The sequence below is a fragment of the Monodon monoceros genome, unplaced genomic scaffold, assembly GCF_005190385.1.
Source record: "Monodon monoceros isolate NGI ecotype Baffin Bay Population unplaced genomic scaffold, NGI_Narwhal_1 Super_Scaffold_18, whole genome shotgun sequence".
Classification (NCBI taxonomy): domain Eukaryota; kingdom Metazoa; phylum Chordata; class Mammalia; order Artiodactyla; family Monodontidae; genus Monodon; species Monodon monoceros.
Window position 1 is genome coordinate 49,304,325 of NW_021703774.1, and position 24,006 is coordinate 49,328,330.

General features: G+C 34.5%; 1 protein-coding gene across 6 annotated transcripts in view; it reads right to left on the minus strand.

Moving 5' to 3' along the window:
• The window catches only part of RALGPS2 (Ral GEF with PH domain and SH3 binding motif 2), a 162,588-nt gene that overhangs the window by 6,034 nt on the left and 132,548 nt on the right, over positions 1-24,006 (minus strand). For 4 of the 6 annotated variants that reach the window (XM_029228375.1, XM_029228378.1, XM_029228377.1 and 1 more), the window contains 6 exons: positions 17,492-17,546; positions 14,768-14,845; positions 13,060-13,165; positions 12,408-12,500; positions 5,037-5,142; positions 2,362-2,453 (listed from right to left, as the gene is read on the minus strand). In XM_029228375.1, coding sequence (XP_029084208.1) covers positions 2,362-2,453; positions 5,037-5,142; positions 12,408-12,500; positions 13,060-13,165; positions 14,768-14,845; positions 17,492-17,546 — 530 coding nt within the window. Of the gene's footprint in view, positions 1-2,361; positions 2,454-5,036; positions 5,143-12,407; positions 12,501-13,059; positions 13,166-14,767; positions 14,846-17,310; positions 17,547-24,006 lie in introns of those variants that run through there. The other 2 variants (XM_029228380.1, XM_029228381.1) reach the window with 2 other exon arrangements.

Sequence of the window (24,006 nt, forward strand, 5' to 3'; positions counted from 1 at the left end):
AGTGAATAAATGAATGAGGAAAGAGTAAGTATGGCCCTAGTAGTGTGAGATTCCACACAAAATGCTTGTCATCATTTATTTTTTCATTATATGTATTACAATGAATTCCTACATGCAAATTTTAAAATCCAGCACAATAATTTTATAACAAACATTACTAAGAATTTCTTTGTGAAATCATCATGAAAATGAGTATAAAAGAATAAAACTCATTGCTAGATAAACTCTTACCTGAAACTTTGTGACTCTGAAAAATCTATAGGTTATATAACAGTTTGCTGCTTATAGACTGGATCAAATTTAATTTGATTTCTTTTAAGTCTGAAATTCAACAATAATTCTTAGAAATATGAATATATTTTGTTTTTAAAAATTAATGAACCCTCTAGTCAAGGACTAAAGAGGGCTTCACCATGCTAAAAAAAAATGCTCTTAACTTTTACTACCAGTTTTCCAAAGTTGTGCTGGTAGAGAAATTCATGCATCAGTGGTCATTTCTCTGTCCTTTAAAAGAGCTTAACAGTTCCCACACTTTAGCAACCTTTTCCTGAAAACCTGGGATACTAAAAAAAAAAAAGATTAATCTCTTACGTGTGTCAGCTCCTGAATGAAAAATTATTTGACAATACAATCATAACTGAACTATAAATACAACAGTACAAATCCAAGAGTGCTTAAATTAAAGTATAAATTCTCAGGTCTGGTTCTAAGAAAACCAATATTTTAATAAAGTAACATTTTCATTTCCTCCTAAGTTGCCTGACTATGGTTTAAGGTGTTGTACCTGAGTTAGAGTCTTCTACTAAAAGTTTTCAAATTTCACAGCTTCTATTTATAAATATGCTACTTCTCTGATTCTTCCAAGTATAAAAACAAACAAATTAAAAAAAACCCATTTATACACATCTGGTTGACTTGTTCAGTAGCAAAGTCCACTAATATAATAAAAAGAAATTGAACCTCTATGCTGGTACGCATACCCTGTCTAGATTAATCTTGAAACTTGAGATTGAAAAGAAATGATACAGTACTTTAAGCTACATTTAAAGAAAATGTACAGCATGGAGTTGAATCCTGAAAAGCTTGGTTTAGGCAAAAGAAGGTCTGTTTCCTTCATTCTGTCCCGGACACTAACTTGACAGGGGCAAGAAAGTAATTTTTGCTCTATGGTATTTCATGTCCTTAAGGGACATTGTTAAGAATGGTACCAAATATTGCTATTAGTCTTTCATATATTTTTGAAATAAAAATTGTAAGAGAACAAGGCCCATTCCAACAATATTTAAGAAGAATGAATCTATAGGTTGAAGACAGAGTTTGTGTCATCTCAGGCCCACTATTTTTTATTTGTTTGACCCTGTGTAGGTCATTTAGGATTTCTGAGCCTTAGTTTCTTCCTTTATCAAAAAAGGGATAATAACTTGGCTCCTGATAGCACACAGTGGAAAATACGTTTATAAGCTTTATAAACTTGTATAATGTATTATATTATTCAAAATTAGCTATTGATAACACTTACCATATACTTCTGTATTTCAGTACCTTAAGACAATAAAATTTTCAAATATATTCAACTGAAAATTGGCCTAAAAAAGTCTATGTTTATTTATGTCTGCCCTACCAATTCATGGTTCAACTTTAAATCTGCAACCGGGTTTGGGGAAAACACCACTATGGATTCATTCCCCTTTGCAGCTGAAAGCCTTTGAGTTAGACCATCTTTGTTTCAGTAAAAATAAAAACAAACAAAAAGTCCACATAGTTTTGGGTTTCACTGCAAGCACAGGAACCCGCATAAAATTGTCAATAGAACAAATAAAGACAAATCAGAATAATTTTTGTTAAGGTGCCATCACATTTTTACCTCTCTGAAGTCTCCTTGCCTCCCACTACATTCTCCCAACAAGGGCTACAGTTCCCTGTTTTGAACATCTGAAGCTTGTTCCATCTTCAGGGTCTTTGTGCACTTACTGTTCCCTCCACCAGAACTTTGTTCCCCCTTATCTTCACATGGCCCTTCCTTCCTGTCATACATGTCATTGTCATCTCCTTAGGGAGATCTTTGCTGTTCACTCTTATTTATTTAAAGTCTGTCTCTACTCCCATCACTCCATATCATGTAATTCTATTTTGTTCATACGGTTTTTACTACTTGAAATTTTGTTATTTGTTCGCTTGTTTATTACCCATCTCCTCTCTAAAATGTGGACTTCATGTCTTGCTGACTGTGGTCAACAAGAAGTAGAATATGAACAGTTTCCCTACTTCACTCCAAAAATTAGTCCACTTACTTCTCTTTGGAACTCTTTTAATTATATTCGCAATTTATGGACTATTTTGAGGGTTAAGAGAGATGCTTACCTGTTGTTTGTTACTTTGGCAGGCTGCACTCAAGTGCTTAAACCACAGCATTGCATTCATCCTATTGCCAGCTTGAAATTTGTATGAATTTCCTAAAATTATTAAAAACAAAGGGAAACAATAAAAATTGATGACAGTTCTCCGTTTAGGAATTCTATTTCTCTAACACCTGATTTTCCAATACAAATAAAACGAAGAGTTCTCTGTGCTACATTCACATGCTATCATTTATGAAGAAAGTCACTGTTTTGCTGTTTATGAATTGGAAGAGAAGTATTTTGCCTCCTTAAATGCTCTTTAAAGTATATTTAAATAAAATAATTGTTTGGGGCTTCCCTGGTGGCGCAGTGGTTAAGAATCCGCCTGCCAACGCAGGAGACACGGGTTCGATCCCTGGTCCGGGAAGATCCCACATGCTGCGGAGCAACTAAGCCCATGTGCCACAACTACTGAGCCTGCACTCTAGAGCCCACGAGCCACAACTACTGAAGCCCGTGTGCCTAGAGCCTGTGCTCCGCAGCAAGAGAAGCCTCCGCAATGAGAAGCCCGTGCACTGCAACGAAGAGTAGCCCCCGCTCACCGCAACTAGAGAAAGCCCGCACACAGCAAAGACCCAACGCAGCCAAAAAAAAAAAAAAAAATTGTTTGGCTTCTCTAGATTTGTATGAGTGGATGAGAGTGCAGGATATCACTTCTCAGCACTATTTAGATGATCTAAATATTAGTAGATGCTAATAGTGAATTTTTATAGGCCAGAATGCTTTAACATGTTTAACACTTAAATATTAGCTATTTAATGCGATTAAGGATTAATCAGCTAACATCAATATAACCTATGCTTTTAGTTTTTAGTTAACATTTGTCAAAATTATTAGAGAAATTTCTAGGTCTAGTGAGGGCTTATGTGAAAAATCTGAGAAGGCAACTTTTTCTCTTTTAGAAAATTAGAAATTCATTTGTTTCATGTGTGTTGTATGTATTTAGACCTTATGTTGACTCTAATTCAAAACTGACACATAATAAGGATATTTTATATGTTTATATGTATTAAGGTAATAAACTGAGAAAAGAAGAAAGGACTCATGTAGTATAGGTGCCCTAAGTTGAGCTTAATTCCCCTTTTTCACTGACCTGAGTTCTTTTTATCTCCCAATTCTTACTGAGTGCTACTCTTTCCTTTATAACTGAATTCAATGGCTCAAGAGCCTCATCTATATGCAGGCGTTATACAGCTCTTCTTTGAGATTTTCTCAAAGACTTTTTTTCACTTTCAGAGGCAACAGCTTTCTTCATCAAATGTTTAATTACTAAAATAACACCTTTTTGCTTGTTAAACACAGATGCAAACATTAGATCAACCTAAATAGCAGAGGTATCTGATCAGCTGGCCACAGCGGCCATTTACCTACTCTCCCCTCCCTGAAAAAGACCATCAGTACAGACTTCATAAAAACCTTGTACTCTGAAATGGTTCTGTCAAACACACTAAGGAAGTGATGGAAGACAAATAATTTGTTAACTGAACCCCATGAAAATGATCTTTTATAAATAATGAAGGCCTTTGGGATTGGCAGGGTGGAGGCTGGGGCTTTGAATTCAGAATGTTGAGTAGGAGCTCCTTACTCTGTAAGTCAACCTATTTCATCTCAAAACATAACATTTTGCTATTATTTTTTTCTGCACTAACTTTTTCTGCATATTTTCTTAAATTTTTACTTAAAGTACCACAATATCCTAAAAGCAGAATATCTGTGGATATGCATTCTAAATAAACAGAAGTCAGAGTATAATTTTACAGTCAGTAAAAGGTAATATAACTTCATTTTAGTAGTAGTGAGCTGCTGAAGTGGAAGATTCTGGGCAGATATGAAAGAATTTTCTTTCTGGCTTCCTTTGTGGTGCTTATCAACAGCTGGCAGATGTTATGAAGGAAGAGCTGCAACCACATGAGGATCTGTTCTGATGACCACTGAGGTCTCCACAACAGGCACAGGCAGGGTGAGAAGGTACGATCTGATTCTACTACACAGCCCACCCTCCAACCTCTCTCATCCACTTTTAAAGTTTAAAGTTTTAAAGTTTTTAAAACTCCTATGGTCAATAGCCAACACTTTCACTCATAAATGTCTCCATACATTGTAAGCTAAGTATTATAATTAAAATTATACTTATTTGGAAAGTGGTTTGAGTCAAATTACCAATTAATTTAATTAAAAGTAATGGAATAAAAATCATTTAAAGGAAAACTTCTGCCACATTCAGAGCTTAAGAATAACAATTGATCTCAGAATATAAACGAAGGGGTACTGAATATTGTAAATCTGAGATTTTAAAGTTAACAGTGGTCTATAGATTCTCGAATTCCCTCCTTCCTTTTCTGGTTATTAGCTCTCTAGGGATTATTTGGGTTTTTAATTTCAAGCTTATGCCCATGTAGCAAAGAAAATAAGCTTATTTAATAAGCTTATTAAATAAGCAATTAATAGATATTGATATCTAAAAATATTGCTATCATTAGTATACATTACATTATGTGACACAAATATTTCCCAAGAGATTGAACTACACAAACAATGCCCCTAGTCGTGTATTCCAGTTAAACTATTGATAAATTTTGGCTTATCGAAAGTTGTGTACATGCAATACCTTAAGCCCTAGTTATTTTAATGATTCACCTTTCTCAGAGTCAGTCAGCAAGAAGAGATCTGGATGTTCCGGGTCATCAGCCATCATCACCATCCATCCTACTACAGACACGTTCTTATTTGATGTTGATTTGAACTGAGAGATAAAAAAAATAATTAATGGAAACAAAATTTATGGCTTATTCTATGTAAAAATTAACTGTTAGAGAGCATATTTTCAGTTTCTCCTAGAGAGAGACGAGATTTCATGCTGGTCAGGTCTGCTCCTGGTCTCTTACTACTAAATTCCATGTAGGCATGCCCTCTTCAGATAGTCTCTTATACTTTCCAGATCTTTCCCAGCTTCAACTCTTCATCAAAAGTTAACTGTCCTAGCGTCCACTCCCAAAGACCATGATCTGTTAGTAGATCTGGTAAATTTATCTGTATTTTTTTTTTTTTTGTTACTGTGCTACACCTCATCCCTTCGTTATAGGAAACACACTTCCATTTTAATAGGTGTTATCTCCACACACACACCCTTTACTGAATATAACTGACATATAACATTGTATAAGTTTAAGGTGTACCAATGTAATAGGGGTGTTATCTTAAACCTGATAACCTGATGATTTAATGAATCAGCACCACCATCACAATTCTTAATAATATATTCTTGCCTGTATTTCTCAAAAAGAAGGTATTCTTAGCATGCTTGTTACTTGTCTAGTTATTCTTTTTTTTTATAAAGTTACACTTTAGTAATGGAAAAAAAAGGGCTGTTATAAAAGCAAGAAATTTAAGTTAATCCTACTCATGAACATAAATGAAAAAATGTTAAATAAAATATTGGCAAATTGAATCTAGCAGTGTATAAAAAAGCCGGTACATGATGGCCAAACTGGATTTATCCCAGGAATATGAGGGTGATTTAATGTTAGAAATCAATGACTGCAACTAAGTTCGGTTTATTTCATGAAAGCAAGCTTAGTTCAACTTTAGATAAATTATTAAAATAAATCACCATATTAACATTAAAAGAAAAAAGTATGATCAACTCAGTTGATGTAAAATAAAACCATTTGCTAAAATATAATGCATATCTGTGTGACTTGGAATGGAACAGAATTTCCTAATTCAATAAGGAGTAGCTACCAAACAAACAACAACAAACCCCCCACAAAACCCGAACAAAACAAAGCAGGAAAGAAAAAAACAAAACAAAACCCAAACCAAAACCCTGCAACGCATGCTCAAGGGTAAAATGCTAAAAACACTTCAAAATCAGTTTTAAGACAAGGATGCCCACCATTGCTACTTCCATCCAACACTGAATTGGAAGACCTAGTCAGCACACTAAGATAACAGGAAAGAAATAGAAGGTATAAGGGTGAGGAAGAAATAAAACTGCCATTACTCACAGATGATATTATCTACACAGAAAATCCACCAAGTTAATAAGAAAGATCAGCAAGGATGCTTGGAAAAGAACAATATAAAAGTCAACAGCGGGTTTCCCTGGTGGTGCAGTGGTTGAGAGTCTGCCTGCCGATGCAGGGGACACGGGTTCGTGCCCCGCTCCGGGAAGATCCCACATGCCGCAGAGCGGTTGGGCCCGTGAGCCATGGCCGCTGAGCCTGCGCGTCTGGAGCCTGTGCTCCGCAACGGGAGAGGACGCAACAGTGAGAGGCCCGCGTACCGCAAAAAAAAAAAAAAAAAAAAGTCAACTGCAATTTTATACACTAGAATTATAAAAGTCACTTACAGGAAAGGTACCTAGTAATATATGTAACAAAAGACATACAGGAAAGTATAACAGTTAAAAGACTTTCAAGAAGACCTAAATCAACAGAGAAAAACCATGAGATGAAGAAAAAGGTTCAATGTTGTAAAGATGCCAATTCTCCCTAAATTGGTCTACAGATTCAGTGTCATTTCAATAAAAATTCCAGTAGGGTTTTATGTGGAATTTGAGAAGCTGATTCTAAAACTTACATGTAAGAGCAAAGGATCAGAAATAGCCAAGACACTCCTGAAGAATTAGGCTGGACTTGCCTTGCTACACAAGACTTATAAATCTACAGTAACTGAGACCATGAGCTACTGGGACAAGGACAGACTGACAGGGCGATGGAAGTCTAGAAAGCAAACTGTGCACATAGATGCAAACTCAAAAGATAAGAGTGGGCTCTGCAGATCAGTGAAGGAAGAATGGACTGTTCAATAGATGGTGCCAGGAAAATTTCTCATCCGTGCAGAAAAATCAAAATGAATGCCTATTTCATAACACATTTCACACACACACCCCTCTGACTCCAGGTGGATCAATGGTTTTAAAGCAAATTGCAAAACTTTAAATCTATTAGTAGAAATTATAGGAGAATATCTTGATGATCTCCGGTTAGAGAAGTATTTTATTTTAAAAACATGACTCAGAAACTGTTAAGTATAAAGGAAAGGATAAATTTTATTACTTTAAAATTAAGAACTATTCACTAAAAACATCACAAGAGAGTAAAAAAAAAAAACCAAATCAAACAAATTGGAAGAAGATATTAGTAACACATAATTGCTAATAGATTAGTATCCAGAGTATATAAGGAACCTTTACCAATTAGTAAGAAAACACACTATCCAATAAGCAAAAGATTTATCCAGGCATTTTAGAGAAGAAACATGAATGACCAACAACATGAAAGAAACTTCAAACTCATTAATAATCCGGGGTGTGTACATTAAAATCACAAGGTACCATTTCATATTTACTAGGTTAGCCAAAATTAACAAGCCTGACAACAAGTATGGTGAGGGTGTGGAACAATGAAAAACCTCATCATGCTGTTGGTGAGTAAGTAAATCAATTTGGCATTTTCTTGTAAAGTTGAACGTTTGCCTTCCTTGGTATGTAATCTAGAGAACATATGCACAAAAATATTCATAGTAGCTTTGTTAGATACAGCAATAACCTGGAAAGCATCCAAATATCCATCAGTAGAATGATGAATAAATTATGGCAGATTCCTAAAGTGGAAGACTATTCAAGTATGAAAAGGAATAAAGGACAGCTATATGCATCAACAGTGATGAATCTCATCAACAATATATTAAGCAAAAAAGGGAGTGCTTAAAACTATATATGTGAATCCATTCAGGTACAGTTCAAAAATGAGACAATGTGTTAAGGAAACACATATAGTAAAATCCTGAACAAAAACAAGGCAGTGATGAACATGAAATTTAGGACAGTGATAGGCTGTGGGTGTGGCTGATAAGGAAGGAAGAGGATGCTATCTGGGAAGTCTTGGACAGCTCTGGTAATGCTCTGTCTTCTTATGCTGCGTGGAGTTATAGAGGTGTTCATTTTATTTATTATTCTTTAAAATGTACATGTATACTATATATCTTTGCATGTATATGTTTCACAATTTTAAAGAAATGGGGAAAAGAAGGAACACATCACATTATTTGTAACAACATGGGTACTACAAAAATGAAAGCCAAAGGGATTAGGAAGTTTTAATACTATGAAGAATCAAATTGGCAATACTACAGAACAGCTGATTTCACAGCTAATAATTTATGTCAAAGCAGATAGCACGATTTTCTAATATTCTTTTCCTAGCCCCCAAAACATCTGCATCAATTGCTTCTTTTTTCAATTAAAAAAAAAAAAGTAATTCAAACAGTATAAGCCCCTTTACATAGAGTACAAATGCCCTCAACCACCAGCTGAATCTCATCCCACTCCCCAGAATTCATCATCCTTTGGGGTGTAGCCATCTGGACCTTTCTCTATGCATTACACCAAAGACTGACTTTTCTGTTGCTGTTGGTTTTTATATACAAATGGGGGTATACTTACTCTGACTTGTGTTTTTTACCTATCAGTATTTCCTTAATAATAAGTATTTTCAGTGTTTGCAGATCTCTGATACTATAAATATTCCAGGAATATTCTTCTATAGATATCAGTGCACTTGTTCAAGGATTTCCATAGGACAGACTTTCAGTAAAGAATCGCTGGTTATTAAGTTAAATACTGACTAGAATTGTCCACCACAAAAACGATACCAATTTAAATTTCCACCAACTGTCTATGTTTCCCTACATCCTGGCTAGTGTTATATTACCAATCATTAAAATTTCTGCCTAATGGCCAAAAAAAAGGGCATCTTCTTTAATCTGTGTTTTTGATACCTAGTGAGGTTCATCACCTTTTCATGTTTATTAACCATTTATATTTCACCTTCTTTATCTCCCTATTCCATTTTTCTACTGTTGTTTTATTCTTACTGAGCTGTGGAAGGTCTTTATATAGGTTACAGATTTCTTTTTCAGGTGTAGCCTTGGTTTTTAAAATTTAACTTATCAAACAGTATTTATTCAGTCATTACTATGCAGAGATAGGCTCAAACATATCTGCAAAAAATTTTTCATAATGAATACACTTCAATTAAAAATAATTTTACAGTGAATGTTTTCATCTTAAAACATTCAAAAATATAGACATAATAAAACCACAGTCCCCCTCCTTTCTTCCCAGTTATTCTCTCTTCCCAAGTCTGCTCTGCTCCTCACAGGCAAAAACATTCATACTTTAGAGAGCAATGAAACAGAGAGGTGTAGGCTTCCAGATTTCCTCCTCCTGCATTTATTTATATATATATATGAACAAGTATACTTTCATTAGTGACTCTTTTTCCTCCTCCAGCTTTTAATTTTGAAAAGGTTCAAACTACAGAGAAGTTGAAACAATGCTACAATGATTACCCATATATCTACGTTTTGCATTTGCTTGATCTCTTTGAACATTTAAATGTAAGCTGCACACATAACATTGGACTCTAAATATTTCAACATGTATCTCCTAAGAATATATTACTATATAACCACAATGTAACATATTCAAGAAATTTAACAGTCACAATCATATAAAGTCCATATTACAATTTCTTTGATTGTCCTAATTATGAGCTTTATAGCTTAAAAAAACTTCCTCCAAGATTAAACCAAGGTACATACATTGCATTTAGCTGTCAAGACTCTTTAGTTTCTCTTAATCTAGAACAGTCCTTCTGTCCCCCTACCCTATTCCATCTGCCAGATTTTGGTCTTAAGAATCCAAGCCAGCTGTCTTATAGGAATATTCCACAATGTGAATTTAATTGTTTCTTCATGATTAAATTCAGGTTAAATTTTTGGCAAGAACACTACATAGATGGTGCTGTGTTTATATAAAAGATTTTAATCCCTTATCTATTGCTTATGTATAGCCAATATTTTCTTCCAATTTGTATTTTAACTGTTTGAAAATGATTAAAATTTTTTTTCCTTCATTGCTTTTAGTTCTGTGCCCTATCTTTTCTATCCTAAAATTGATACTAAATATAAACATGGACTTGTCTCTATACTCTATTTTGTTCTTATAATTTTCTTTAATCTTAACAGTTTAAACTAGAAAAGATGAGGAATACAGTCCATTTCCTTGGCACTCAGTTGGGCTCCCTTCACAGCCCACTATGCTCTAATTTCTAAACGTTTCATATGCATTATTTATCACTTCATATAATTAAAAGCCCAAACTAGCATGTTATTATTCTCTATGTATAAGTACCAATGCCAAACACAAAAAGATATTTAACATATGTATTAGAGGACAAATTCAGTTATTTAATCAATTCTCTAATTTGGCTTCTTTCTAATTAAAGTTAGGAAAAAACAAAAAAATTTTACCTTATACATTTTACTTCTTTATAATAGTCAACTTCTTTATAATAAGTGAAATCCAGCCAAGTCTCTGGAAGTGGCTAAGTGAACAGTTAACTACATCTGAAGATGACAATTTAATTTAGCTATATCAACCCTTTTTTTTTCCCCTCCTTTGAGTACAGCAGTACTAACCAGAGGCAATTACTCTGTAAAACGTTCTAGTAAAACTAAACTGTAGCTTTGTCAGGTATGTGGGCATTATAGTCAATTTGACTAGAATACAAAAAACAGTCCTTCACCTCAATGTGAGGACTATATCTAGATAATTCTAACATAATAGTGAGCAAAAAAGTCAGTGCTCAAGAATTTATACGATTCCATTCAGGTACAATTAAAGAATGACACAATGTACTGTTTAAGGAAACATATATGGTAAACTCTAAAGAAAAGCAAGACAATGATTAACATGAAATTCAGGACAGTGACAAGGTATGGGTACGGCTGATAAGGAAAGGTAGGTGATGCTATCATATGGCACTTCCCAAATTCATTTAAACCAAAAATGTATTCTTCTCTATCCCTGGTGTGATTAAAGGGCTAAAACTGTGAGAATAAAGAAAAGCTTCTCTAATGATAATGTCTGAAGTTGAACTTGTAACTGGCCTCATCCAACCAAACTTCAAACTAGGGATTATTCTTACTAAAAGGAACAAAACAAAACAAAACAACAACAAAACAAACAAAAAAACACTGAATCCCAGTAAATTTAGTCAAAGTGTTTGGTGAAGTAATACCTGATATTAAAATGTATACAAGTAATGTGTGTGTGTTATAGTTTTTAAGAGCCACTGTTAGAATAAAAAAACACAAAGTGATAAATGCCCTCCCCCGCTGCCCCCCCACCGCCTCCAAAAAAAAAGGTCTTCTCTGAATTATGCAGTATCACTGGGTAACGTATAAGTAGTAAAAGAACTTAATTTTTTTTTTTTCAGTGGCTTACCTTTCCTCAGTATGGTAAACCACTTAATTCCCCCCCACCCCCAAAATACACAATTTAGAAATAAAATTCCTCTCCAGGGGACTGTGTTAACGCAACATGGAAAATGGAAACTTAGTTTTCCATTTTCAAATACTGTATCACTGGCATAGAAAAAATAGCATGCAAAAAAAAAGATTTATAGGAAGATTCTACATCTGGAGAAAAGAGCATTTCAAAGCTTCTTTTAAACACAAGAAGGTGATCATAGTAACCTTAGTAACTATTATTCCTCTTCACTGCTGGGAAAATCACTCAAACAGAGACTGAGGTGGAAAGAACCAGAGATGCTGGTCCGAATCTTTCATATTTTACAAATTAGGAAACGAGACTCCAAGGCGATAGTTTTCAACCATTTTCTGACCCAAAAAACCCAGGTATGAGAGGGCTTGGAAGTGAAGATAGATACTTGTAGTGTGCAGTTTTGACATTTGCAATGGAAAAATAGCATTCAAAAATGAAACTACAAAATATGGAAGTTGTTCCAAGACCTTCCTTGGAATGGTCTTACTAAACAAAAATAATTCCATTATAATATTCCAACAAGGAAAGTGTAAGAACTTCTGGGTTAGAATGTGGGAAAAAACCCAAACCCTTGCATTGCATTAGACCTACTTTCTTTACAACCATGAAGAGGCTGTGAAAGTATGCTAACAACTTGGAACAGGAATACTTACATGTTTTCTTTCTGTAGCCTTTAGAGATTTGGCAGCATAGTAGAAAAGTTGTGTCCCACACAAAGCTGCCCAATATTTCGTCCAAGATGCTACCTGGAGAGGACAGACACATGAATATACTACGCAAATGCTACTGGCTTCTCAGTCACTCTGCTTTCTCAGTGCCAAAGATCTTTAGCTCCACTTCACTTCCACCACCTTAGCTTCGAGTTTCATCACTTCTGAAATCTTTATCTCAAATATTCTTATCACGTCCACTCAATACATTCTACTTAGGACTGACCAAACAAAATTGGTTGAATTCTGTTTTTTAGGGTTGTCACTCTGTTTTCTATTTCTTCTAAACTTACTACTTAAAATACTTCTTAACGGGATATATTTTCAAGGTTCTCTAAGAACTATATTAGGGAGCAAAGAGAAGTACAGGAGCATCTTGATTTAAACACCCAAAATTATGATTTAACCAAAATCTATATGGCAGGTATAATAACACTTTAAATTAAATAACATTGTGAGGCAAAGGTGTATCTTAAATTATTTCAAGTGTATTATATATCTGAAATATAGTTTATTTCAACTGTCTTCATATTTTTTAGGGTCCTATTCATTTGCTTAATTTTAGAACGTGTATTAAAATATATTAAATTCTTACTGTAGGCTTTTTGCCTTCTTTTAACAAAGTTTTTCTCCTGAGAACACCTTGAATAGTAACAGCTCCTGGATATAAATGTACTGCCAAATCTTCTGATTCTGCAGAACTATAATAATGAAATGAAGAAAAGAACATATAAGCGCTTTAGTGATTATCAAGTAGGTACTTAAATAAAATGTAATTATTCTTAATTTTAAAACTGTTACTTTATTCAGAATAGGAAGACACTGACAATTATAAAGGCTTACTGATCTGAAATTTGTAAGCTGTCACAAAATTAACAGGAAGTTACTGAAGTCAGCAGATGGTTAAAAAACACATTTTATTGCATATTTGAACAAGTATAATTTAGAAAGAATACAGAGATTCACCCTAGTAAAGATTAAATTAGGGATTTAAGACTTTTCTTCTTAACATGCCACACTGCAGCACTGCTGAAACCTTTTTATCCCCAGTAGAAACTTAAGTCCTAGTGGGAAAGATGAGGATTCTGTTTGTTAAAAGTATTTAAGCATATAAAACTCAAAATAAAAAAAGCAGAATCAAAAGGAAAAAAGCAAAAGAAAACCCATGCTTAATTCTAAAATAGGTGAAAGAAGCAATGAAGGCGATTAACAACATATTTAAAAAACCAACTTTCTGCAATAAAATTTAATGACATTTTAATGTCAGCAATGCATCTACGTGATTATAGCTTAACAGCTCTCCAAGAAAGGAATAACTCCAAACTCAAGATTTCTTTTTCTTGTATCTTAAGAAAACCGTCACAAAATAATAATCAAACATCTAAATATCTCTCCCCAACTCATTTAAGGTCCAACAGTTAAAAGAAGAACAATTCCTATATAAGTCAATTAAAACATAACACACTGATTAAAAACAAAAAATCTGTCATTCCTCCGGTCATTTGACATGAGCTGCAGAATTGCTACAACAGTGAAGAAACTTTAAGTTTGCAAGTTTATCCCTTTTTTATTATTTAGGTGTCTTCAAAGTGACTTAAAAACTTAGAAACCACTAGAAATTTCATGCTGGAGCTATTTATATTCAAGGAGGTATATATTCAAGGAGATTAGACACCATTAAATTGACATAAAATTAACTTTAAAGTCTGCTATTTTGTTGTATTATGAGAATTGGTGGATTATCCATTACTGTTAACCTCTTAGCCCCCAATCAATCTACCATACTTATTTTCTTCTGCAGCTAATGTAGTGCAGAAAGAGACCAGGTTTAACAAGATAAACAACTGAATGAACATGAGTTTAAACACAGAAATATTATTTAATAAAAAAGACCTGTCTAAATTCAGGACCTGAAGTTAACCTGAAAAATTCTTAAAAAAGATAAATTGAATGTAGTAAATTCTTCGACTGCAGCCTTGAATAACAAGTGGATTTTTGTACCGCTTATCCAATAATCAGCAACATTAGAAAGACCTGTGCAGTTAAAAAGCAACAGATTTGGAATTATTTAAAAATGTTGACATAAAGATGCAAGTTCTAGCAATTAGCTCTGGGATCAGAAAGAATAGTTCAAATTTATCTCTAGATTAAATCTTGGAAAGAAAGTTTTCATGGGCATTTTGTTTAGTTTTTAAACCAATTAGTTGAGAAAGAACAGAAATAATGTGAGACCACACCCGTGTAAGCCAATCACCAACACCAGAGGGGAGTTCTGTGACCCCCTGAATGCAGGGGAATTGTACCTGCTGGCCTTCACGTGGCTTCGATAGCCATTTCGTGCCACTCTTGTCACCGGGCCGAGAGAATGGTATAATCTGTTCCTGTTGGATTCCATTATAAATTGTATATATTACTTTTACTCACACAATCATCATCAATAACCTAGAACAGCATAATAATTTGTGTAATACAGCTTTCTAAATCCTACAAAAGGATTGCTCCTCTTTCTTTTTTTAAAGCATACAGCATAAATTTCAAATTATTTTTTTCTTCTACTATTGACTATAAATACTTAAAGGTGTTTATTAGTTCGAACCATATATTTATATACATTCACTTTCACAAATCTGCTAAAATAATTAGAGGTATTTATAACCAAACACTATCAAAGCCTGAAAAATACTTAAAATATCCTTTTGTTCATATTCCAGTTCTTGGATTCCACTTTAAATATGATACCTGGATTTATATAACAATAAATTTTTATTGTATGCCCCTATAAAGACAGCTAAAAGCAATGTGACCTATAAACTTAAAAGTAATGTGGCTTAGGGCTTCCCTGGTGGCACAGTGGTTGAGAGTCCGCCTGCTGATGTAGGGGACACGGGTTCGTGCCCTGGTCCGGGAGGATCCCACATGCCGCGGAGCGGCTGGGCCCGTGAGCCATGGCCACTGAGCCTGCGCGTCCGGAGCCTGTGCTCCGCAACGGGAGAGGCTGCAACAGTGAGAGGCCCGCGTACCGCAAAAAAAAAAAAAAAAAAAGTAATGTGGCTTAAACACCTTATTTTCCTTTCTTTTATATAAAATCCAAGAAAACTACCAAAAGAGATGAACTGAGTAATAAATAAGGCAGTATTCTATTTCCACATCAATTAAAATGAATACATGATAAAGCCAATAAATGATAAAAATGGTATGAGTTAATATTCATCCAAAATGGCATGTGATACTTAACAAAGGAAATAAACACACACACACACACACGTAGAAACACTGTTACTTCTTTGCCTAGGAAAAGCCAAAAGTAGCACTGTTGATAAATGATATTTAAAACAGAAAGTATTATTTTAGCAACTTAAGGGGCAACATATTTGATGTCTATTTTCGAAGTTCACTATCCACAGGTAGCATTTTAAATCCTAGTTCTTTATTCACTTTTTAATATTTCATGTCTGAGTCTTGCTGGGCAGCATTAATTTGCTCTCAAAATGTCCCAAGAGCCACTGATTTAAACTTGGCACAAGCACAGTACATGCCTTTGGCTGCAAATATCTGCAAAGCAAAACTTCTGTCAAAAGAAAAATACTGTTTTGAGATGTGAAGGTTAATACTGTTAAATACCATCTTCATAAGTAACCTGCTGGGATAAGAACAGATTATTTAACACAACACCATTCTGGTTACTCGCTCATAACTCATGCGATTTGAGGAACAATTCTGTTCATCAATGTTTCTTACCTAAATACAGTACACTCTGAAATCAACATCTGATGATATTATGTTCTTATTAGAGGGAAAGAACTAATAAGACAATTTGTACAGACAGCAAGCCAGAGGCAACTCTTGTGTTTTTCCTGTTTCAGGCAAACCCAAATAAAGAGATTGAAAGAAAAAGTTGAAAGAGAAATAATATGTAAAAACAAATTGTTAAAAATCCCCCAAAACAAAGAGAACAAAACTTAGGAACACTGACAATTAGAGTAGAAAGGTTCAAAAGTAGTTTGAAATATTAGATTTGCAAGTAGAATCTTAATCACATAATGGTGAGAAATCTTTATTAAGTTTCAAGAACAAGGATCTAATTTTCCAGTTACATCATGAAATTAACCGATTCAAGTATGTATAGTTCAATTTCAAATATATAGTTAGTATAATTGTTTTCTATTAAAAAGTGACTGACAGGGAGTTAGGTAACTGAATATATTCAACTTCATCAATTTTAACATGACATTCAAAATTCAATCTAATCTTGTTGCTTAGAAACTTAGATTGCTTAGTTTATATACAAAAGGGAGCAATTATTTTGCTCATGATTCAAGTATCTTAATATGACAATGGCAGAATGGAAATGGTCAAAGACAGTAAAATTCTAATGGATATTTTTTAAATAACAATTATTTACACTGTTTGACTACATTTTTAGAAAAATCTTATTTTGGAAGATCAATATGGCGTATTTGCCACAAGCAGATGACAGATCTTACAGCTTAAAGCATCAAGGAAAAGAAAACAGAACATGACTTACATTATTTCAGTACAAATCTGTGTGCTTTGTGCAAACTTTGAATTAATGACAATTTAAATTCAAACTTTTAGCTGCTTTACTTACAGTATAATTTAAAATTTACTAAGTCATTCTGCTCTTGACAAATTAACTGAGAATGAATGAAGTTGACCACTCCACTAAATGCCTTAAAATTACTTAAATGAACCATAATTTAAGGAAATAATTTTTTTTGTACACATATGTAGGTAAGCTGTGATTGGTTATTATTAAGTTACAATTTAAAATGTACTAAAATTCAAATATATGTGTCAAGCCTCCAAATAAACATGTCTTTACTAGATAACACTAAATTCCAGGCTTAAATATTAACTTTTTTTTTTTTTTTTTTGCCACCAGCAGGAAGCCTAAAATAGTCCCTTGGAGATATGTGATAAATATTATGTCTTTAAATTCACATTATCATATACTTTAAGACAGACAAAATAAACTCAAAATAGTTTAAATGGGCAATTTTTCTTACCTTTCAAAAGCAGGCCATGAAGTCTCTTCACTTAGTTCAGAGCCATCACTGCTACCTAAAATCAAAAGTTATCTTATTTTTTAAACATCGTAATTAGGGTTTGGATGTTGTCTTTTAAAAATAAATACTCTAACGGTGCTTATAAAGTGACAGTCACATTATTTGTGGGTGAACATCCACATATCAAGTCTTCATTCTAATATCATGTGCTTGATTTATTTTGCAATATATTAGAATAGAGTTGACAAGACTACCCAAAATAACAAAATAGCATAAAACATTTTTGCATGTATAGTTACAGCTTAAATTCATTAGTAAACACTTTTCCTACCACCAGAGAATGTACATAAGCACAATATTTTTCCTTATTAGGTTTGCCATAATTTAAGACCAATATAATTATGCATTTCTTACAGGTTCATGGTATACTACTTCCCTTTGTACTTTTTTAAAAACCCATTACTACCCTAAGGATAAAAAAGCTTAATGACGTTCAATTTTTGCCTTTGGGGGCAAGGCAGAAGAGGATAGAATCCTTAAATTCAGGGGGAAAAAAAAAAAAAGGTGCCATAACAATGTAAAAGTTTCTCTTAAGAGACCCAGAATATCAGTTAAAATAGAAAGTTTTAAATTAGCTTAATCTGAGGGGAAAGAATTTGGAGAGTCCAAAACAGCTTAGGTTGATTTAAAAGTTATTTTAAAGATAATACTGGCTCTCAATAAAATCAATAATTAATATGTCCCTTATGTATCAAGTTGAATCGTCTATCAGACTTTCACAACCAGGGTTCTGTGAGAGGCTCAAACTTGACTACTATAAGGAACCCATTATATGTGATGGAATAACACCTCTTCCATGCATTTAGAATGGCATGAGTATATGTCCCATTCTTTGAAGAACTGAGTAACAGTCACTGAAGTAATTTTCTGGTTGTGTGGTTCAGATAAGAAACGGAAGTAATCTGCTGTTGGCAGTGGGGTCTTGTAGGTTATCTTTTGATGTAGAATTATGTGATAAAGACTGAAAATTTAAGCATAGTTAGTATGACTTATTTGTAGAAAATAAAAGTTTCTTCCAGAAGCATGAAGTTCAGAGTGGATACACCTCCTTTAGCTGGGCAAGACTACTTTAGGTTACCTAGGACATACGCACCATGTTAAAAAACGTTAGAGGCCATAGTCCCAAGCACTGGTTAATTTCTCCAGAGTACTTTCTCAAAGCCTCCAAGGGATATATTAATATTGTATGTAAAAGTTACAGCTGAGGAAAAAACCTTTTTGTGATTATGAATTGCGTGTGTGTATTAACAACTACCATCTATGGTTATAGACTTTCTTTTCAGAATGTTTTAAAGCAAACACCCTGGAAGGTAATGCCTATGTCTAATGTTTTTAATTTATAAACAAAGATGTAACAATCTCTACTGTTTATCTTCTTAGCCTTGGAATAATTAAACAATAAATACAAAGGCAAAAATTGAATTAGCCTCTTCTTGTTCTAAAAGACAGGTCTCTAAACTAAGACACTAACTGTAATGGAATGAAATAACTAGATAACTATCTTGTGGTAACAAAAAGAACATCTATGGAAAGTAAAAGCCACAAATAGAGAATAATAATCATTATAATACTTATGATAAGTATTACAGAAAAGCCAAATATTCTGTACTGAATTGAGAGCTGTAATTTTTAAAATTACTATTTTTGGCTTAAAGTGACAGGCTAAATTCCATAAGTGTAACACATTTTTAATTGGAAAAAGGTTCTTCCTCTCTTTTTTGCAAAATTATTCTGTGTATCATTTTTTCAGATTGAGGTTGATATTTACATATAGGCAATTCACAGTATTAACAGAGACGTATTTCAAGAGGCCAACTTGTCTTCTGTTTTGTAAATTTTGTCATCATTTAATCATTTGTATTTATAAAAAGGGGAATATTGGAATAAAACTGCTGAATGGAGCATTCCAGCTCCAAAGCAATTTCACTTTCAGGGTTTGAAACTCTCAAGCGTTAAAGGAAGTCAACATGTTCAAGAAAATGAACTCCTACATTTCTTTCTATTGACTGTTCATCAATATTGAAACGATCATATTAATTATAATAGGCTTAGCCTTTGAGAAACCTGGCAATTAATCACAGAAGAAGACATTTTCCTCCATTATTGCTTTTTAAAAATAAAAATAACACTGTATGGAGATTTCCTAACTCCAAACATCCAAAGAAATAATGCTCATCTAGAAGGTTCAGAAAATAAATAAAAGTTTAGGAAGTAAAACCAAACAAATTCCTCTCTTAATCTCACATCCTTTTCCAGTCCCAATTTTCTGCTCCCACTCCATAATAGCTATCCCTATTTTCTTACCTCTCATTCTCCAATCTCCAAGCTTTGCCCATACTACTCTATAAAGCAAATCTTGTCAAGGTCACCAAGTGACTTTTTTTTGTTTCTTTTACATCTTTATTGGAGCATAATTGCTTTACAATGTAGTGTTAGTTTCTGCTGTATAACAAAGAGAATCAGCTATATGTATACATATATCCCAATATCCCCTCCCTCTTGCGTCTTCCTCCCACCCTCCCTATCCCACCCCTCTAGGTGGTAAAAGCACCTAGCTGATCTCCCTGTGCTATGCAGCTGTTTCCCACTAGCTATCTATTTTACATTTGGTACTGTATATATGTCAATGCCACTCTTTCACTTTGTCCCAGCTTCTCCCCCGGCCCCGTGTCCTCAAGTCCATTCTCTACGTCTGTGTGCGTCTTTATTCCTGTCCTGCCACTAGGTTCTTCAGAATCATTTTTTTTCTTTTAGATTCCATATATACGCGTTAGCATAAGATATTTGTTTTTCTCTTTCTGACTTACTTCATTCCGTATGACAGACTCTAGGTCCATCCATCCACCTCACTACAAATAACTCAATTTCGTTTCTTTTTATGGCTGAGTAATATTCCATTGTACATATGTGCCGCATCGTCTTTATCCATTCATCTGTTGATGGACATTTAGGGTGCTTCCATGTCCTGGCTATTTATTGTAATTAATGCTGCAGTGAACATTGTGTGACATGTCTCCTCCTGAATTACAGTTTTCTCCGGGTATATACCCAGTAGTGGGATTGCTGAGTCATATGGTAGCTCTATTTTTAGTTTTTTAAGGAACCTCCATACTGTTCTCCATAGTGGCTCATCAGTTTACATTCTCACCAACAGTGCAAGAGGGTTCCCTTTTCTCCACACCCTCTCCAGCATTTGTTTCTAGATTTTTTGATGATGGCCATTCTGACCGGTGTGAGATGATATCTCACTGTAGTTTTGATTTGTTATTTCTCTAATGATTAATGATGTTGAGCATTCTTTCATGTATTTGTTGGCACTCTGTATATCTTCTTTGCAGAAATGTCTATTTAGCTCTTCTGTCCATTTTTGGATTGGGTTGTTTGTTTTTTTGTTATTGAGCTGCATGAGCTACTTGTATATTTTGGAGATTAATCCTGTCAGTTGCTTTGTTTGAAAATATTTTCTCCCACTCTGAGGGTTGTCTTTTTGTCTAGTTTATGGTTTCCTTTGCTGTGCAAAAGCTTTTAAGTTTCATTAGGACCCATTTGTTTACTTTTGTTTCTTTTTCCATTACTCTAGGAGGTGGGTCAAAAAGGATCTTGCTGTGATTTATGTCAGAGTGTTCTGCCTCTGTTTTCCTCTAAGAGTTTTGTAGTGTCTGGCCTTAGATTTAGGTCTTTAATCCTTTTTGAGTTTATTTTTGTGTACGGTGTTAGGAAGTGTTCTAAATTCATTCTTTTACATGTAGCTGTCCAGTTTTCCCAGCACTACTTATTGAAGAGGCTGTCTTTTCTCCACTGTATATTCTTGCTTCCTTTGTCAAAGATAAGGTGACCATAGGTGTGTGGGTTTTCTATCTCTGGCTTTCTATCCTGTTCCATTGATCTATATTTCTGTTTTTGTGCCAGCACCATACTGTCTTGATTACTGTAGTTTTGTAGTATAGTCTGAAGTGAGGGAGGCTGATTCCTCCAGCTCCGTTTTTCTTTCTCAAGATTGCTTTGGCTATTTGGGGTCTTTTTTGTCTCCATACGAATTGTAAAATGTTTTGTTCTAGTTCTGTGAAAAATGCCATTGGTAGTTTGATTGCTAAACAGATTTTTTTTTTTTTTTTTTTAGCGGTACGTGGGCCTCTCACTGTTGTGGCCTCTCCCGTCACGGAGCACAGGCTCAGTGGCCATGGCTCACGGGCCCAGCCGCTCCGCGGCATGTGGGATCTTCCCGGACCGGGGCACGAACCCGTGTCCCCTGCATCAGCAGGCAGACTCTCAACCACTGCGCCACCAGGGAAGGCCCCCATTGGTAGTTTGATAGGGATTGCATTGAATCTGTAGATTGCTTTGGGTAGTATAGTCATTTTCACAATGTTGATTCTTCCAATCCAAGAACATGGTGCATCTCTCCATCTGTTTGTATCGCCTTTGACTTCTTTCATCAGTGTCTTACAGTTTTCTGCATACAGGTCTTTTCTCTCCTTAGGTCAGTTTATTCCTAGGTACTTTATTCTTTTTGTTCCAATGGTAAATGGGAGTGTTTCCTTAATTTTTCTTTCTGATTTTTTGTTGTTAGTGTATAGGAATGCAAGAGATTTCTGTGCATTTCTTTTTTCTATCCTGCTACTTAACCAAATTCATTGATTAGCTCTAGTAGTTTTCTGGTGGTATCTTTAGGATTCTCTGTGTATAGTATGATGTCATCTGCAAACAGTGACAGCTTTACTTCTTTTTTTCCGATTTGGATTCCTTTTATTTCTTTTTCTTCTCTGATTGCTGTGGCTAAAGCTTTGAAAACTCAGTTGAATAACAGTGGAGAGAGTGGGCACCCTTGTCTTGTTCCTGATCTTAGAGGAAATGGTTTCGGTTTTTCACCACTCAGAATGATGTTGGCTGTGGGTTTGTCATATATGGCCTTTATTACGTTGAGGTACGTTCCCTCTATGCCCAATTTCTGGAGAGTTTTTATCATAAATGGGTGTTGAATTTTGTCAAAAGCTTTTTCTGCATCTATTGATATGATCATATGGTTTTTATCCTTCAGTTTGTTAATATGGTGTATCACATTGACTGATTTGCATATATTAAAGAATCCTTGCATTCCTGGGAAAAACCCCACTTGATCATGGTGTATGATCCTTTAAATGTGCTGTTGGATTCTGTTTGCTAGTATATCGTTGAGGATTTTTGCACCTATGTTCATCAGTGATACTGGCCTGTAGTTTTCTTTTTTTGTGACATCTTTGTCTGGTTTTGGTATCAGGGTGATGGTGGCCTCATAGAACGGGTTTGGGAGTGTTCCTCCCTGTGCTATATTTTGGAAGAGTTTGGGAAGGACAGGTGTTAGCTCTTCTCTAAATGTTTGATAGAATTCACCTGTGAAGCCACCTGTCCTGGGCTTTTGTTTGTTGGAAGACTTTTAATCACAGTTTCAATTTCAGTGCTTGTGATTGGTCTGTTCATATTTTCTATTTCTTCCTGGTTCAGTCTTGGAGGGTTGTACTTTTCTAAGAATTTGTCCATTTCTTCCAGGTGATCCATTTTATTGGCATATAGCTCTCTGTAGTAGTCTGTCATGATCCTTTGCATTTCTGCAGTGTCAGTTGTTGCTTTTCCTTTTTCATTTATAATTCTGTTGATTTATGTCTTCTCCTTTTTCCTGATGAGTCTGGCTAATGGTTTATCAATTTTATCTTCTTAAAGAACCAGCTTTTAGTTTTATTGATCTTTGCTATTGTTTTCTTTGTTTCTTTTTCATTTACTTCTGATCTGACCTTTATGATTTCTTTCCTTCTGCTAACTTCGGGGTTCTTTTATTCTTCTCTCTCTAATTGCTTTAGATGTAAGGTTAGGTTGTTTATTTGAGATTTTTCTTGTTTCTTGAGGTAGGATTGTACAGCTATAAACTTCCCTCTTAGAACTACTTTTGCTGTATCCCATAGGTTTTGGGTCGTCGTGTTTTCACTGTCATTTGTTTCTAGGTATTTTTTGATTTCCTCTTTGATTTCTTCACTGATCTCCTGGTTATTTAGTAGTGTATTGTTTAGCCTCCATGGGTTTGTACTTTTTGGTTTTTTTCCTGTAATTTAGTTTTTTTTCCTGCTATCCAGTCTCATAGCACTGGGGGTGGAAAAGGTAGTTGATTTCAATTTTCTTAAATTTACCGAGGCTTGATTTGTGACCCAAGATATGATCTATTCTGGAGAATGTTCCATGAGTACTTGAGGAGAAAGTGTATTCTATTATTTTTGGATGGACTGTCCTATAAATATCAATTAAGTCCATCTGGTCTACTGTGTCATTTAAAGCTTGTGTTTCCTTATTTATTTTCATTTTGGATGAGCTGTGCATTGGTGTAAGCAGGGTGTTAAAGTCCCCTACTGTGATTGTTACTGTCAATTTCCCCTTTTATGGTCGTTAGCAGTTGCCTTATGTATTTAGGTGCTCCTATGTTGGGTGCA